This window comes from Rhinolophus sinicus, linkage group LG03 (assembly GCF_036562045.2).
Source record: "Rhinolophus sinicus isolate RSC01 linkage group LG03, ASM3656204v1, whole genome shotgun sequence".
In the NCBI taxonomy this organism is placed as follows: domain Eukaryota; kingdom Metazoa; phylum Chordata; class Mammalia; order Chiroptera; family Rhinolophidae; genus Rhinolophus; species Rhinolophus sinicus.
This window is the reverse complement of record NC_133753.1, coordinates 23282088-23301113: the sequence shown is the minus strand read 5'-3', so window position 1 is coordinate 23301113 and position 19026 is coordinate 23282088. Positions and strand designations below refer to the sequence as shown.

The window sequence follows — 19026 nt, the reverse complement described above, 5'->3', positions numbered from 1 at the left end:
GGGCACCTTTTACTCACTGCTAAATTATTGTTTTTCCTCTTCGCTTGCACATTGTTTGATATTAGGTGATTTTTTTCCTATAAGCTCAGAGAAATTGCTTAAGGAAAGTGACCATATTAGGAGGTCTGGCATTTGACACATTGTCACTGCAGTGTGAGCCTCTGGAGGTCCTTTTAGTTAACGAGGAAACTTGAAGATTCATGAAGGTTGTTTGTGACAGTGATAGGCTAACAGCCAGATATTTGTCTTACTTTGTTTTCATTGTCTCATTCAAGAGGGGAAATGGCGGCAGAAATATATTAGGTAGTATTTGCTGTCATTTTGCTGTCTCCTCCTTCTCTTTCTCCTCCCTCTTTTTTTTTTTTTTTGTCTCTTCCCCCCTCCTCCTTCTTCCCACCCTCCCTCCCTCTCTATCTCTTCTGTCTCTGTTTTTGTTTTAATTTTTAAGGCTAGTCCAAAAATACAGATTACTTGAGCTGCTGCCCTCCACTTAGAAATTTGGAAAATTCTTTGGGTACCTGAGTAAATAACCATTGTTAATTTAAGTTGATAAACTCATGTCCCTTCTTTCTCTTTGTCTCTCCCCCTTTTTATCTCCCAATATTTTGAGCAGATTCATATTCAAAGGATCGGGGACCTTGGATAGTAAAACCAGTGGCCTCTTCTAGGGGACGGGGTGTCTACCTGATCAACAATGTAAGTATCCAGCACATGGCAACCTCCCTCCTTTTTGTTCTTCCGTGTTTCACCCCTTGTCCTCGCTACTAGTACAGTGCCCTTTCGTTAAGCGCAGCTGTTCCCTTCTGAAATCTGCATTCAGAAGTATGAGTTGAGGGTGGGTATGAGTTGCTACTGGCAGTAACCTCCTTTCATGACGACAGTTACTCTATGGCTGAGAAGTTACTTGACCAAATTTTGGGGGAGGACAGCCTTCGGTGTCAGCAGAGAAGAGGTACCATGTGTGCTTTCAGCATACTGTCATGTTAATAATTCCTTAGCACGAAGCATCAATTGGTAGCATGTATATTTAGTTTTTATTGTGAGCAAAACTGGGTTTCTGTCCTCAAAGCCATCAAGTAAATTAACTTTAGTTTGGTGTGGCATCCACTGCTCCCTCCCTCCCTGGCTGCCTCCTCCTCATCCTCCTCTTTTTTCAAGTCATCAGTATCTTGATTCTGTGTAAAATCCTCATTAAAAGTTGTTTTGAAGTTGATTATGTATACAGAATAAATGAAATCAAATCCCAACCCCAGTCTTATTCCCTAGACTTTCAACAGTAGTTACTGTGTTTCCCCCAAAATAAGACCTAGCTGGACCATCAGCTCTAATGCATCTTTTGGAGCAAAAATTAATATAAGACCTGGTCTTATTTTAATACAATATAAGACCCAGTCTAATATAATATAATATAATATAATGTAATATAATGTAATATAATGTTATGTAATTATATATAATATAATATAATGTTATAATATAACATAATATACATTATGTTATATTATGTAATTATATATAATATAATATAATGTTATAATATAACATAATATACATTATATTATATTATATTATATTATATTATATTATATTATATTATATTATATTATTATATTATACAAGACCCGGTCTTATATAATATAAGACCGGGTCTTATATTAATTTTTGCTCCAAAAGATGCATTAGAGCTGATGGTCCGGCTAGGTCTTTTTTTGGGGGAAATGCAGTAGTAACCTAATATAGTTGATTTATGTTTCTTTTCTCAACTTTGCATTGTTTGTTAATTCCCAGTTTGATATTTATGCGCTCACATCACCTCCTACCCTCCCTTTTTCTCACATTCCATCTCTGAGTTTGATTACTTTTTATTATTTTTATATTTTAAAGGTTCATAACATTTACATTCCCTTCAATTTCTTTGCTTTATCTATAAGTTGAGTAAAAAGTTTAAACTCAGTAGAAACTTGACAGCATTGGAATTCTGAAATTTATCCAATATTTCAGCCTACGTCTTTTTTCATTTCTCCTAGACATTTGGTTGGCCCTTTCACTGTGGTAACTAGTGTTTTTCTTTAGTTCAGGGAAAATTGTCTATTTTTTTGGTGTTCGTTTCTGCTTCTAGAATTCCTTTCTGAGGCATTCTGGGTCTTTCCTTCCTGTCAACTTTTCTCTCATTTTACATTCTTTTTCCCCATCTTTGTCTTCTGGATCACCAGCTTGAACTCTATTCATTTTATTATTCATTCCATCTATTGTATTTCTATATTGGCTGTCATAGTTTCCAGAAATTCTTATTTTCCCATTTGCTTTATTTGTTTGTTTGTTTTTGGTAGTAGCCTATTGTTGCTTAATGGATGCAGTTTGTCTCCTGGTCTTTCTGAGGATACCAGCTGAAAGTCTTTTAAAGTTCTCTTTTGTTTGGTAACTTCTCTTGGAGTGGTCATTTTTCCTGCTGTTGGGATTTCTCAATGTCAGTGACCTTATGTGTATGGAGTCACATTTATGAACAAAAGACTAGACTGATTGAAATTGACTGCTGGCCTGGGTTTCTCCTACTGTTGTGTGGTGTGGATTCCCTGCTAGCTTCTGCCTGGACAGGAGGCTGGCCGTGAGATCTGGGCCAGGACAAAGCATGTTGTGACTGTCAGCCTGCACCTTAGTGGATGTGGGTGAGGAGCATGCCTCTTCCTTCCCCCTTGCCAAAATAGAGCAGGCCTTATCATGGAGCCCGAGGGAGATTTGGGTGATTTCTCTTTTGGGCAGTGCCACCTTTCCTCTCTTTTCTCTGTTGTGTCTGTTGAGGGATAGAGTGGCCTTAAGTTCCAACCTTGTTTCAGATCCCTGCACTCACACAAGATGTCCTCCCCAGGGTCATCCTTAGGATTTTATCCTGAGGGTAGAGCTTTGGGTGTCGGGGAAGACCCCCTGGCCTCACTACTCCATATGCTGTGTGGTAATTATCAGTCTGATGCTTGTTCGTTGGCCCACTCCTGCTCCTCATGGTGCGTTCCCTACCAGCTTGGAACTTCTCAGAGGCCTCCTTGGAAGATCACTCTCACCTCTGATATTCTGGGCAGGGGCTTCCTGTGCTCTGTTTTCTCAACCTATTCCTATCTGCTTTCGATCTTAAAGGATTTCCTTAAACTTTTGGTCTGTGGTTGGCTTCTTTAACTGCTTTCTAGCCTTGTTATCATTTCATTCTTTTACAAATATCTTCTCTGTCCTTCCAGTGGGACTCTGAAAGGGAAGAGGGAGAAAGGTAGATATGTTGTGTGTATGGTCAGGACTCCATCTTAAGTCCCCCTCTTCTCTTTTCACATGGTCTGTCTGAGCTATTTCCTACATGTGCAGAAGCTATTAATAACTTTCTGAGGGGTCTTTCACTTTGGAAAATCCTTAAATTCAGTCTGGACTGAAAACTGTATTACAAAGAAGATGGCCACACCTTTTGTGCTGAAGACATACGAGTCCTTAAAATTAACTTCGTGAACTTGCCAGCATGCACTTACATTGGCGGCACTGTACAAACAGCTCGGTAAGGTTTCATAGCCTTGGTATATCAGTGACTCACAGCTGTGTTCGTGTCAACGTGTGGCGGTGTCTTGCTGAGTGGCGTTCATTATTGTTGTTGCGTGTTTTTGTGTGCTGTCGCGAGAATGCCTGAGCTTGAATTAGAGCAACGAGCAAATATTAAATTTCTTGTTAAACTTGGCAAGAGAGGAAGTGAAATCAGGGACATGTTAGTCTAAGTTTATGGGGATAATGCCATGAAGAAAACGGCAGTGTACAAATGGATTAAACGTTTTTCTGAGGGGAGAGAACGCTTCACTGATGAAGAGAGGTCAGGGCAGCCAGTAACGAGCAGAACTGACGAAAACATTGCAAAACTATGTCGAATTGTGTGTCAAAATCGTCGGCTGACTGAGAGAAGCATAGCAGATCAAGTAAACAGCGATAGAGAAACAGGAACATCTTAACTGAAAATCTTGGCATGACAAAGGTGTGTGCAAAAATAGTCCTGAAGGAACTCACTGATGAACAAAAGCAAACGAGAGTCCAAGTTTGCCAAGACCTGTTGGAGAGGCAAGACAATGTTTTGGTTCGTGTTATCACTGGTGATGAAACATGGGTGGACCAATATGACCCTGAAACAAAGCATCAAAGTGCACAATGGAAGTCAGCCATTTTTCCACAACCAAAAAAGTTCTGTCAGTCCAAATCAAGAGTCAAAATGATGTTGCTAACCTTTTTTGATATCAGTGGGATTATTCATTATGAATCTGTACCAACTGGACAAATAGTTAATCAAGTTTACTACTTGGAAGTACTGAAAAGGCTGCATGAAAAAGACGAAAACATCCTGAATTTTTCTCCAAAAATTCATGGCTCTTGCATCACGACAATGCACCAGCTCACACGGCACTGTCTGTGAGGGAGTTTTGAGCCAGTAAACAAATAACTGTGTTGGAACACCCTCCCTGTTCACCTGATCTGGCCCCCAATGACTTCTTTCTTTACCCGAAGATAAAGGAAACATTGAAAGGAAGACATTTTGATGACATTCAGGACATCAAGGGTAATACGATGACAGCTCTGACGGCCATTCCAGAAAAAGAGTTCCAAAATTGCTTTGAAGGTGGACTAGGCACTGGCATCAGTGCATAGCTACCCAAGGGGAGTACTTCGAAGGTGACCATAGTGATATTCAGCAATGAGGTATGTAGCAATTTTTCTAGGGTGAGTTCGCGAACTTAATTGTCCAACCTCATATAGGATCTGGTTCTGCTATAGCAACTACTACAGCCACAGGCCCAGGCTACGAGTCCTATTACCTGATCCTGGGTCACTCTGGAGCCTTTCACTCTGGGTCTCTTGAGACAGAAGGCCCTGGTCAGATGCCTTGGATCTCTCTTTCCTTGTCTCTTTTCTGACCTTGGCGTGCAGGCTCCTGTCCGACAGCTTTTCTTTCAGCTCCATGCCAGGAGCTCCAGTGTTGTTTGAATCTCATGGACGGTACTAATTTGGGTTTGGGTTTTAGCTGCCAAATGGAATTGCTATTGAAAGTCAACTGTGGTACAAGTTTGCTTTTTATTTTCTTAGACATGAGTCAAAAAGAATAGGATCTATTCCCAGCTCATCTGGGACTTTTTTCTTTTGGAATGCTCTTTTGCCCTAGTGATTTGTTATTTTAAAACCAACATCATAAAGAATAGAAAAGTTAAACTTTCCTCGGTGGGGCTGAGAACCCCGTGCCCTGACTCTTCCCTGGATGCTGAGTCTCATAAAGGGGGTGACAAGTCTTGAGAGAATGCATTTGGCAGGCCCTCCTACTCCCTCCCACCTCTCCCTGGGCTGAATCCCTGGAGACCCCCTGCATAGATCAAAGCACTTGGCTGGACCCTTGGTCCCCCTTCCCCTCATAGAAGCTTTGGAATGAGTCTGATTCTTTGAGGTATTTGGTGGAGGTGCCAGACAGAAGCCTGGGAAGATGCCAGCAGGCACCAGGGGAGCTGGCAACATGTGGACATAATGGGAAAATATTCCCATTTCACTCTAAAACTGGAATTTTATCACCTTTTACCCAGACCTACAAACCATGTAGTTAATAATACTCTTCTCTCTCTCCTTACACACAAGGCCTAACCATTCCCTCTTTTCCATACCTGGATCCTTTCCCATGGAATATGTGACCCATTAGCCAACTGGATGAAGTAACTCTTTCCAAGGCTGCTGCCTGCTTTCCTTTTAGATTTGAGAGGTAGGGGGAGGGAATGCTCAGGCGAAGAGTCTGTGATCAGAACTAACAGGAGTGGGTGAGGGGTGTTGTGAGTGTGGGGGTGGGGGGCAGAGTTAGGTGTGAGGGCCACACGAAAACATCTTTCCCTGTCTTCCTGCTGCAGTGAGAGGGCCTCCTATTAAACATTCCCAATAATAGGCATAACCTTTTGGAAAATATCTGCAAATAGCAACTTTTACCATTACGAGAACAGGATAAAGGATAGAAAAAGCAATACTTGTATGTAATACTGAAAAGAAGTGTGAGTTCTTACAGATGGAAGCATCTCGCTGATTGGCTAACGTAGCCTCTCACTAATGTGCTCTTTAACTCTAGAAATACATCATAAAGGAACAGAGTCGTGTTTGATCCAGCTCCTTCAGTAATCGTTACTGAATGCCATATTTTCCCAATTTAGTTTATTCAAATACAGGAGGGGAAAGATCTGGTGTTTTCCGATTAGGGTATGAATTTGATTATAGACGTCATATTTAGTCATCCTTGCTTGTCTGACACATTATCCATGGTAAATACAACATTCATAGTTTCCGTGGGATTTTAAGTCACTCTATTCACTCCTGTACTTGTGAATATAATTTTGTACAGCTTTCTTGTTTCTGGTTGCTTATATGTTGTCATCTTATATGCTCTCTTTTTTCTAAGCGTTCAGCAAATACTTAGGGAGTCCCAGCTGTGTGCCAGTCGCTGCCACTCCTTGAAACCTTTTGAGGAACAGGGACTCTCTCCTCATTCGTAGGCATGTTAGAACTCAGTGCCCTGCTCCGCAGGCGCAGAGCGTGATGTGATGCATGCTGCTGAGTTACAGTACTTCGTAACCGGAACCACATAGATCCTATTGAGTTTGCAGTAATAATGACAACTAATATTTCTTGAGCATTTACTATGTGCCTACCACTGTGCCTTCCAAATATAATCTTATTTAGCCTTTATAAGAACCCTATGAGGTAATTACTGTTATTTCCTTAGTAGGTGGCACAGTCAAGATTGTAACTCAGGTCTAACTGATTCCAGAGCATAAGCTCTTAACCACTGTACCATTCTGTCTTACAATAACTTAACTGATACCATGAGCTTTACTCGTACAGTCCAGGTAGAAAAATAGATATATTTCCAACTTTTCCGATAATCCAGATTCACATACTTTGAGCTTGGAATAGAAATCATATAAAATGAGTTAACTGGGGATTGATGAAAAGGAAACAGGCTTGAAGATATCAAAAACTTTCATTAGTTTCTTATCAATATATAACAATATACAAAGAAACTATACCCAAACTATTCTTCTATGAGCTTACAACTAAATTCCTAATGCAGAGAAAAATGAGAAGTGCAGACCATTGAAAAATATTTAAGTTCCCTGAATAGTGTAAGAGATTATGTTATGCATAACTCAAAGGACATGTGTGTGCTGCAGAAGGAAAGAGGAAATGACCATGGACATTAGATGTGTCATGGAGGGAAGCCCGTTACCAGCGTATTCAGGAAAGTTGTGTAGTCATGGATCTATTGTAGCCCATAAGTCGTATTCAGCAGGAAGAGAGCTGCAGTTGTTTAATTTTAGGTTTGGAACACAGCCTGCAGCTTACTGCTTTGTAGTGTGATTGCATCAATCCTTACTAAGCTGACTCAGAATGGAGATAGTACTTGTGAGAAACTGATCAACAAATGTAAGGGGGTCAGGAAGTGGTGTGGGTGGCTGAGTGCATTAGTATGAATCAGTACTGATGTCATAGTGTTCATGTGATGCGTAGAGAAGGGGTGTGGAAGTTGTGCTCCAAGTCTGAGATAGCAGCAGTGGGAAATGAGCTGGAGCTGCTCATCGTGGTTGTGTATAATGTTATGGGTCAGAAAATTATCCATATGTGATGATAACTGTAATGTTTGGGATAGCAAATGCATTACTATAAAGACAAACTTTTGAATTTGGGGGATAATGATTTTTAGTTCAGAACTTTGGGTGAAGATGTTAATAGTGCTTCAAAGCACAGCCTCTGAGGCAGATTGCCTGGTTTCAAATGCTGCTCTATTACTTAGTAGCTGTGTGACTTTGAGCAGGTTCCTAACCCTCTCTGACTTTCCTCATGTCTAGTATTTAGATGGTGATATGCCTACCTCATGGATTTGGGTGAGGATTAAACGAAATAGTACTTGTGAAGAATTAGAACAATGCATAGCAAATGTTCAATACATTTATTAAGTTTTATTTTTTGATACAAATGTTAATTAATTATTATTCCTGTCCATGCTACTGTAGCTATTATCATCACACTTATTATTATCGCCACTTCCCTTTTGGAGTCCTTTAGTCTTATATGGATTGTGGTGACTTCCAGTTGACTTCTCTGTCTTAATCTAATCTCACACAGAGTTGTTCTATTCCAGATATTTTAATATTACTATTTACTTAATTAAGAATCCACGATAATTTCCTGCTTCCCACCATGTTCAACCTAAACTGCCTTGCCAGGGTTTCAAATCCCTTTACCATTGGGGTCCCTCCCTCCTAATTGTCTAACCATAACTTTCATTATTTCCTAATTCAGTCTTTTAGCCCCAGGCCTATGAATCTGCCCAGTCTCTGTTCTACTGGGCTTTGTGCATGCCGTCTTCCCCTGATGGCCTCCTTTCCTTTCCTCCGTATGTTTAACATTCACTTCCGCACCTACTCTTCCATCTTCCAGGACAAGCCTTTCCTGACTGGTCCCACTTAACTAGTTTGCTCTTTTACTTTGCAGGCTTTCATCTTGTACTTGCAGATATGCTCCTTTGTATTCTTTTAAATTATATAATTTGCTGTCCCTCTACCTTAATACTGAACTCTTTGGGAGTAGGGATTAAGCTTTGTGAGGGCAAGGATTATTTATATCTGTTATCTTCATCACTGTCTCCCCTGTGCCTTATACAGTATCCAACAATACTCATAATTATGTATTGTAAAAACCACTCCTTTTTCATTGAAAACTTTTTTTAAATATCTGGTTTGGCCTTTCCATACAGTGGCATAGCAGGTACCATTGAATGCATCAATGAAACATCCATTCCATTTCACAGGGGAAGGATCTAAGTTCTCTAAGCAACTTGAGGAAAGCTTTCCTTTAAGAATAATGGTAGTATTTTAAAATTTGCTTGCTATTTTACATCTGAGAGAAAGCAAGGTTTTATTTATTTTTAAGTAGCTTTCATTTTCTTAGCATATAACTATTTAATATCATGTATATAAATCTTTAAGGCTGTTTAGGCTTTATTTATTATGTGAGAGATGCTGTATAAATTTATTTTTTCCCCTACTGTAATTGGATACCTACAGTGTTTATGGAAGTGGTGTGTTATGTGGCCAATTGATATATATATGGGTAGCTTGGAGGAAAACTTTGAGTTTTAGTTTTCTACATTATTGTTTCTCAAAGATTAACAACTTTGCTCCTTTATTGTAAGTAAGATCGGGTTCCTTGGCATTTTTGTAGTACTTTTGTTCTCTGTCTTTACTCAATAGCCAAACCAGATTTCCCTGGAAGAGAACATCCTGGTCTCCCGGTACATCAACAACCCCCTCCTCATCGATGGTGAGTTGTGATTTGACCCTTGACTGGACTGGGCTAGTTGTTGCTAAATTTTTTAAAACATTTTCATAGTCTTCTCTAGTAAATCTTTATTAAGCTGATATGAAATTCTTGGAAACTGTGGCTTTAGAGATGAGGCTGGTTCCTTCCCTATCTCGTGGGATTATTTTGAAGATGAAATGAGATAAAAAAGAAAGTACTTTATAGGATATATAGTAACAAGTATGTATGGAAACTGTACAGTACCCATTTATAAATTCTCTCATATGTATGAAATGTGTAGCTATTACTTATCCTCCAAAGGCAAGGTGTGTGGGTAGTGTATATTTTGTGGGGAGTGCAAGGCTGTTCTTTCTTTCATATTTGGTACATTGTCCTGTTTAGTCTATAATGGAAAACAAACGAACCCAGTTTCTTCCTTTCCTATGAATTCATATTTTGTTTCTAGATTTCAAGTTCGACGTGCGCCTCTATGTGCTTGTGACTTCCTATGACCCTCTGGTCATCTATCTCTATGAGGAAGGATTGGCCAGGTAAGAGACACATGGGGGCTGGGGGGCTTGTTTATTAGACTGATGAAAGAGTGTATTAAGATCAGGCTTTTCCTTTCTGTTACGTTCAACTCAGGAAAATCGAGTGGGCTTCAGAGGACAGAAATCGGTCTTGTTACTTTACAGCCTCACTTGCATATCCGTGTATATGAACAAACGTGCGTAGTAAACATACACCTTTCCCAGCAGGGACCCAGGGTCACATCGTATTTTCATACAATGGCAGTTGTTAAGACCTTAGGGTTAAGATAATTTGTCATTGTTTTTCACAGTTGATCTAGAAATAATGAAAAAATCCCACATTTATTTATCTCTTATATACCAGACATTTATTTTAATGCTCACAACAACCTCATAGGTGATGCTTTTTGCAGTTGAAGAAACGGAGGCTTAGAGAGCTGAGGGAACTTGAAGTCACTTTTCTGAGATCTCCCAGCGGGTTGGTCGTGGAGCAGGAGTTTCAACTCATGGATATGACTCCAGAGCTCAGGGCCTGAGCTGTTTCATGCCCTCTTGTATTTAGGAGGCTTTAGCTCCTTTTTCTTTTTTTTACCTGCAGGTAATATACTTTACAGTGGTTGGATGTACATTCTGTTTTTCTTGAGGCACTCTTTAGGTTCTGTGGTAATGTGACTTACTTACAAAATTAAGTTCAAATTATAATTTTAATATATGTGCTGCCGAAGCGAGCACAAGTTCAAATTATAATAATTTGAAGTTTTGTTTCCCATATCCGTAGAATTTTACAGGTGGTAGTGTCTTCATAGACCCTTTAAATTGTTTCAAACTAGTACATAAATTTGCTATGCTTGTGTTCTTTTCCCCCACAAAATTAATATAAATTCCAACTATCTTGTCCTGAAGTTCCTTTTATATATAGTGGCCTTACAGAACATAGCAGATTAGGAGGTGGTTTGCATCTGTGTGAGCAGTCATGACAAACTGAACAGCATGGTCTGTATGTGTTTATTTTAGAAAATGCGCTTTGAAGATGGGAGATACAGTGGTCAAAACAAGGCTACCTATTTAACTATAGGTGCTTTGATACATATTGTACTCTGAAAATTGTTATGTTAGACTGATATTTTAATTATTTCACATACTCAAATTTTTTAATGTATCCTATGACCAGAATCAGGGTGAGACCCAGCTAACCAGATTCTAACTGGTTGAGCCATTTCTTCCTTTCACCTCTAGGTGTCAGCGACAGCATTTGTAAACCCTGTCATATTCTTAACTAAGATTTATGAGTTTGAGCCCTAAGAACAGTGGAGGCTACTGAAGCTCCGTAGTTCTGGCCTCTTCTTCCTTGACAACTATCCAGTGGACTCAAAAAGAGTTGGGAGGCTTTGGCTAGAAATAAATGATGAAGATTTACTCAAGGGTCTTAGAGTTTGCAAACTAGGAACACAGGCAAAAACTCAGCAGTGTTCTAAAGAGGGAAGAAAAGTTACGAGTTTTTATAGTGAAAGGTATACTCTTGAGAATTATCAGTCCTGCATTCTTAGTCCTAGGATTGGTCCAGGATGGTTATCAGTCAGATGTCAGGTGGCCTGGATGATAGATGCCAGGTGGTCTGGAAGATGGACGCCAGGAGGTCTGGTCACATCCAGAGGTCTGGATAATGGATGTCAAGTGGTCTAGATACATGAATCCTTCAGAGGGGTAATCAAAGGGTTATCTGGAGGTCTGGTCTATGTCCAGATGTATATCCAGGCATTGATGCAGGACTGGAAAGTTAAAAAAGTGTAAGTTCCCGGGCTAGTTAGAATAATAGAGTTATTCCTCATGCCTCAACTTGCATAATGTTAATAATTTTAGCAGCTTGGTTAAAGTGACTCTATTTTATATATTCCCTATCTTTATTCTTTCCTCAAAATTGAGGGGAAAACTGAAACATTTCTCAGTTTTTAGGTGAAGGGCTGAACTAGGCCCCTGAGCACAAACTGACTACTAGCTCTAATTAGATTCATAGGAAAGAAGTTTCCTGTTGTGTTTGTAGACACATGGGGTTTCATACTTTGAAGTATAGGTTTAAAAGCCAAGTCCCCATATTATCTAGAACAAAAAGGTGTACTATTCTGCTTCTATTCGGTGTATAAGGTACTGAGGATTTTCCACTTTGTAATTTGAGGTATCTGAGCTTTCCGTCTTGTGTCGCATGAGCTTCTCCACCCTCCACTCATCCCCATCCCAGCTTGTCTCCTGTGCCCTTCTCAGGAATGATTATGTCCTGCCACAAATTGGACTTCTTGAATAGAGAAAAGATTTCAAGGTTACACTGACTATTTCTCAAGGATATCATGTTTTGCATATTATTCCAAGGACATTTCACCCACAAAATTAATAGCCCTCGCTAATAAAATGTGGCATAGTTTTAAGACCTAAATGGTTCAGACACAAAATGAGAGCCATACCAACATTTATTATAGAATATACTACCGATATGCAAGTGCTTTGGCTACTGGGTGTGTGTCGGAAGTCAGAATCCACTGAACTGAGTGACTTTCTTTTCTTGCCTCCAGCAGAAACTGAGTGAGTGTGTGTGTGTGTGTGTGTGTGTGTACACATACATATATGTATATATACAGACGGTGCCAAAAAAATGTATACACATTTTAAGAAAGGAAAAACTATTAACATTGTAATACTCAACATATACTGCTAACAAAAGATGAATACAGGTCACATTTGACTTCTGCAATTACAAGAGGTGCTCAAAGTGGTTACCATCAACGTCCAGATGCTTCTGATTACGGCAAACTACTGCTTGAGCAACGCTGACCAAAGTGTCCACTTGTATACATTTTTTTGGCACCCCCCGGTATATATACAAAATGATTTGGGAAACAGCTTTTTTAAAAACTCAGATCAAATTGAACCGAGAAATAGGAATTTTCAGGGCTTTGGCTCAGTTTATCTAGAAGTATAGGTAAACAGAAAAGCTCTATCACAGGACGGTACCTGACGACAGGCTGTTAGCCGAGTCCTGCGAGGGCACAGGGCTCTATACAGTAACTTCCATGCGCCTGTGTTCCTGGGTCTTAACTCACTGTGTATCTTGGCATTCGTCTGCTGCTTTTTAATCCTCAGGATCTGTTCAACTGTGTCATTACATTCAGCGGGAGTCTATAGCATCTCCAGATTTGCAGCCTCTAGTAAGCTTGGGTCACGTGTTTTATGTAGACATTGCTGAAGATAATCAGTTTGAGGTGAACTCACTAGGCCATTTTACTTCGAGGCTCAACAAGGAAAACCATAATCTTTGCTGTGAGACAGAACTGGCAGCAGATATAATTGGTTTCCTTCTTTAAAAATGAGTGGTCTTATCCCATGTCACTTCTGTTTGGGGCTTCAGATGAATGCTTACTTAGGTGACAGAATGAGTAAGTTCATTTCTTAAGACAGTATGTGAGGGGTATTTTGTGTAAATTTTTTACTTTCTTTAACTTACTAAAGAAAAAGATCCTAAATAGTTTCTCCAGATTAGTACTTTCAGATGTTCTTGTTTTATTAACATAGGAAGTAGGAAAAATATTATTTTCCTGTACGTGGGTAAAATATTGAGGCATTTAAAAAAAGTGTCTTTCTGGCATTTGGGCTGAGCATTTGGCCCCGGAGGCCCACCCTGCTTTTGAATCTCACGTGTGTGTTGCCGCTTTGCGCCAGCAGGGGACACTCCCTTTCCAGAGAGGGTTGCCATTCTCTTCCAAAATGGTGTAGATTCTTTTTCCTCTCAGAGGTGGAATCCAAAAAGACTTTGTCCTGGATTTCACAGTTTTAGGTGGATCCAATATGTGGTCTAAATGATTTGATGAGGCCTTCTTTTGAGATGGAGCTAATAGCCAAACTTTCACTACAAGAGGAAAAATAAAAAGTTTAAACAATGAAAACAAAATTGAGTTGAAAACCAAATGTGTTGTCAGAGACCCTAAGAGAGGTATCACCAGCACGGGGGGAAATGAAGGTGCCCCTCCAGGGAAGTGGGAGAGCTCCACACACGCTGTGGAGGTGGGAGGAGAGGACACCAGGAAGGTCCCGTTCAGGGACTTTTGTCTGCCTCAGCCACATTATTCGGTGGAAATTCAGAAAGACCCCAACGCATTTGTAATGCCTTGCCCTTCCTCCCCACCCCCAGTTCCTTCTTCAGTAGCCTTCCTTGCTAATTAACACTGGCTCCGAAGGGATATTTACCTTTTCTCTGCTGGATTCCTGTGGTTTTGAAAGAATTCAGGTACTTGCTGGTTGCCAAGGAATTCATATTACCTCACAGGCTGTGCACTGTCCAGGATCTGCCACAGCAGCAAGAAGGGGGAAGAGACACCAACGAGGGGGAGAAAGCCCTCTCCAGTGCTCATTGTCACCCTCCCTGGCAGGCCCTGGCTGTTTGTGAAGTTTGAGTCATTGCTGGCTCTCAAGACAGGGGATCAGGCTGGTAATCCCCTCCCAGACGGCTCCTTAGGGCCTGCCTGCCGAGTCACTGCAGCACTTGGCAGTCTCCGGACTGCAGCTGGCTGACAGCAGATCAGAGAGCTCTTGGGCCTCTTGTTCTCTTCCATGAGATTTTTCTGGGTCAGGCAAGGATGAAACCCAGTGGCTCCTGGCAGAGCTGCCTGAGGTGCTCTCGCTTCATCCCACAGGCCTTTCTGGCTCTGAATGGCTACACCTGCTGAAAGATAACTCATGTGCCACAGCCAGGGTCTCCTCGGGGCTGGCCTCCCCTTCCCTGTGAACATTTGTAGTGAGTGTCTGTGAAACTATGTAGCTATCAGAGGGGGTAATTAAGTGTCCTACATCTAGACTATCTATGACTCTCACTATGGTCTTGTATTCTTAGATGAGAGTTTAGTTTAGAAGATCCCACTAATTCTGTGCTTTCCTCCCTGTTTTGGTAAAGTTCCCAGAACAAGCAACTCAGGCAATTTTAGTTAATGTTTATGAAGTACCTACTATATGTCTAACATAGAAATCCTTCCTTCACGCAGATACTCAAGAGTTTTAAACAACTTATTGCCATTGTCTTGATTCTCACTGAGAGACATTAGAAAGCAAAAAGGAAATGTAGCTTTTGATTTAAGAATTTATTGTCAAAATAAAGATATTGTCAGTATAAAGATAATCCCTATATATTTCAGTGGTAAAAAAAAAAAAGGGCATATAGTTCTCTATTCATCAGTACACTGTTACACTGTGAAATAGTACCCAGAGGTTCAGATTTGAGAAAGAAAGTAAGGCCCCCGCCCCCGTTTTGTTTTTTTTTTGGTTAAAGGTCAAAGCTATGAAATTCTGTCATGAGAACTTTCCCTAAATCTTGATTTCACTAAGAGGGAGCAAGACTTAATTCATCATTCATCATGTAAATTTCAGTATGTGCAAACTTGGTCCTGGGGTACCCTGTAGAGAATTATCTTGTTTGTTTATTTATTTATTTCATCAATACCTCTATTTTATAAGTAGAAAGTCTAAGACATTTCATGAAAAATAAAATCTATCGTACAATGTATAATATAGTTAAAGATCTGAAATACAATTGGGATCTTAAACATTTCCGCTTAAGAGGAGGTGAAAAAAATTACATATATTGAAAATACTACTGAGTCATGAAGAACTGGAAAATCTAAACAGACTGATCATCAGTAAGGAAATTGAATCTGTCATCCGAAACCTTCCCAAAAGCAAAAGTCCGGGACCAGATGGCTCCACTAATGAATTCTACCAAACATTCAAAGAGTATCTAATACCTGTCCTACTCAAACTCTTCCAAAAAATTTAAGAAGAGACAATATTCCCTAACTCATTTTATAAGGCCAACATTACCCTGATACCAAAACCTGGTAAGGACAACACAAAGAAAAGAAAACTACAGACCAATATCTCTGATGAATACAGATGCAAAAATCCTAAACAAATTCTAGCAAATCGAATATAACAATGCATTAAAAAGATTATTCATCACGACCAAGTGGGTTTCATCCCAGGGGCACAAATCGATCAATGTGATACACCACATAAACAAAATAAAGGACAAAAATCATATGATTATATCAGTAGATACAGAAAAAGCGTTTGACAAGATACAACATCCATTTATGATTAAAACACTTAATAAAATGGGTATAGAAGGACCATACCTTAACATAATAAAGGCCACATATGACAAACCCTATCAACTAATATCATAATTAATGGTGAAAAGCTGGAGCCCTTTCTCTACGTTCAGGAACACGACAGGGCTGTCCCCTATCACCTCTGCTTTTCAACATAGTATTAAAAGTCCTAGCAAGAGCAGTCAGGCAAGAGAAAGAAAGAAAAGGCATCCAAATTGGGAATGAAGAAGTTAAATTGTCACATTTTTCAGATGATGCTATATATAGAAAACCCTAAAGACTCCACCAAAAAGCTATTAGAAACAATAAACGAATACGGTAAAGTTGCTGGCTACAATATCAATGTACAAAAGTCCATTGCATTCCTATATACTAACAATGAAATCTCAGAAAAAGAAATGAAAAAAACAGTTCCTTTGCGATTGCAACAAAAATAATAAAATACCTAGGAATAAACTTAACCAACGATGTGAAAAACCTATGTACTGAAAACTATAAAACATTTTTAAAAGAAATTGAAGAAGACACAAAAAAATGGAAAAGACATTCCGTATTCATGGATTGGAAGAATCAACATAGTTAAAATGGCCATGTTACCTAAAGCAATATACAGATTTACTGCAACCGCAGCAAAATCCCAATGGCATTTTTAAAAAGAAATAGAACAAAAAATCATCAGATTTTTATGGAACCACAAAAGACCCCGAATAGCCAAAGCAATCTTAAGAAAAAGAACAATGCTGGAGGTATCACACTCTCTGACTTTAGCTTGTACTACAGGGCAACAATAATCAAAACAGCATGGTATTGGCAGAAAAACAGACACACAGACCAATGGAATAGAATTGAGAACCCAGAAATAAACCCACATAAATATGGACAGATAATTTTTGACTAAGAAGCCAAAACATACAATGGAGAAAAGACAGCCTCTTCAATAAATGGTGCTGGAAGAACTGGAAAGCCACGTGCAAAAGAATGAAACTGGACTGCTGTCTGTCACCATGTACAAAAGTAACTCAAAATGGATCAAAGACCTAAACATAAGACCTGAAAGAATAAACCGCATAGAAGAAAAGATAGGTACTAAACTTACGGACCTTGGGTTCAAAGAGTATTTTACGAATTTGACTCTAAAGGCAAGGGAAGTAAAAGCTAAAGTAAATGAATGGGACTGTATCAAGCTAAAAAGCTTCTGCAAAGCAAAAGAAACCATTGACAAAATAAAGAGGCAACAAACCGAATGGGAGAAGATTTTTGCAAACAACGCCTCCGATAGGGGCTCATATCCAAAAAATATAAGGAACTCATACAACTCAACAACAAAAAAACAACCCAATTGAAAAATGGGCAGAGGACCTGCAGAGACATTTCTCCAAAGAGGACATACAAATGGCCAATAGACATATGAAAAAATGCTCAACATCACTAATTATCAGAGAAATGCAAATAAAAACCACAATGAGATATCACTTCACACCAGAAAAAAAATACTGAAAATAGACATCATTAATAAACACCATTAAATGGTGAATAATTCTACATCTCTCTAACCTCTGTTTCGTTAACTAGCACTCCAGAGTAAAAATAGTGATGGCTTTTGTTATGGCTTCATATTTCTTTAAAATATTAACTAAGATAGGTTTCCAGTTTGGAGAATTACCTCTTTTAGATTATTTCTAATAAGTTGTTGAAGGTTTCAGACCTAAATTTGACATGTGAAGGTGTAAATCAAGAGTCCCAAACCTAAATGCCCACAAGGACATTCACTGAGGAAGAAGTTAGCCACGTGGCATTTACTCTCCAGTGCCAGCAAGTCGTTGGTATGTGGGGGTGCGGTGGTCTGAGTGTTTGTGTTACCTGCCCTTGAGTCAGCTCCGACTCCTGGCGACCCCATGAATGAGTGGTGTCCAGTGTCCTGTCCTCAACAGCCCTGCTCAGCCCCTCATGCCTATGGCTTCTTTGATGGAGTCCATCCATCTCCTATTCAGTCTCCCTCTTTTCCTGCTGCCTTCTATTTCCCCAGCATTGCTGTCTTTTCCAAAGAACCTGCCTTCTCATGATGCACCCAAAGTAGGACAGCTTCAGTTTTGTCATTTTTGCCTCCAGCGATGTTTCAGGCTTAATTTGCTTTAGGACTCACCTGTTCATCTTTCTGGCGGCCCAGCGTATTCGTAGAGTTCTCCTCCAACACGGTATTTCAGATGAATCCATTTTTCCCTACCAGCTTTCTTCACTATCCATCTTTTGCATCCGCACATAGTAGCTGGGAATATGAGGGTGTGGATGATCTTAGCCTTGGTCTCTAAAGACACGTTTGTTCTTGATCTTTCCTACGTAGTTCTTCTATTGCTGCCCTTCCCAGTCTCAACCTGCTCTTGATTCTTGAATTTCCCTGAATGTTTGTGTCCCCCCCACCAAATTCATATGTTGAAATCCTACCCCTCCAGGTGATGGTATCAGGAGGTGTAGGGCCTTTGGGAGGATATTAGGTCATGAGGGTGGAGCCCTCTTGGATGTGATTAGTGCCTTTTTATAAAAGAGACCCCAGGGAGATTCCTCACCCCTTCCACCATGTGAGGACAGAACAGGAAGGTGCCATTTATCTCCTTTCATGTTCATCTTGGCCTTCCAGCTTCCAGGACTGTGAGAAACAAATTTCTGTTGTTTATAAGCTAAGTAGTTTATGACATTTTGCCATAGGGGTGAATGGACTAAGACAGGTGGTATAGTCAGATCTTTTAAAAAAAATTATTCATTTATTTTTGCAGTTACAGTTGACACTCAGTATTATTTTATATTAGCTTCAGGTATACAACATAGTGATTAGACATTTATATAATTTATGAAGTGATCCCCCAGATTAATCTAGTAACCATCTGGCACTATACATAGTTGTTGGAACATTATTGACTCTACGAGTTTTGACAATTAAGTTCACGAACTCATCCTACAAAAAGTGCTACATACCTCATTGCTGAATATCACTACAGTCACCTTGGAAGTACTCCCCT

At 39.7% G+C, this 19026-nt stretch overlaps 1 protein-coding gene across 16 annotated transcripts in view; it reads left to right on the top strand.

The window, feature by feature from the left end:
• TTLL5 (tubulin tyrosine ligase like 5) overlaps positions 1 to 19026 on the top strand; it is a 240495-nt gene that overhangs the window by 25555 nt on the left and 195914 nt on the right. For all 16 annotated transcript variants that reach the window (XR_012494588.1, XM_074327194.1, XM_019733592.2 and 13 more), the window contains exons 7-9: positions 614 to 696; positions 9288 to 9357; positions 9803 to 9887. Coding sequence is in view for 15 of the 16 variants with exons in the window: in XM_074327194.1 (XP_074183295.1) it covers positions 614 to 696; positions 9288 to 9357; positions 9803 to 9887 (238 nt within the window). In the remaining variant the exon portion in view is untranslated. The remainder of the gene's footprint in view (positions 1 to 613; positions 697 to 9287; positions 9358 to 9802; positions 9888 to 19026) is intronic.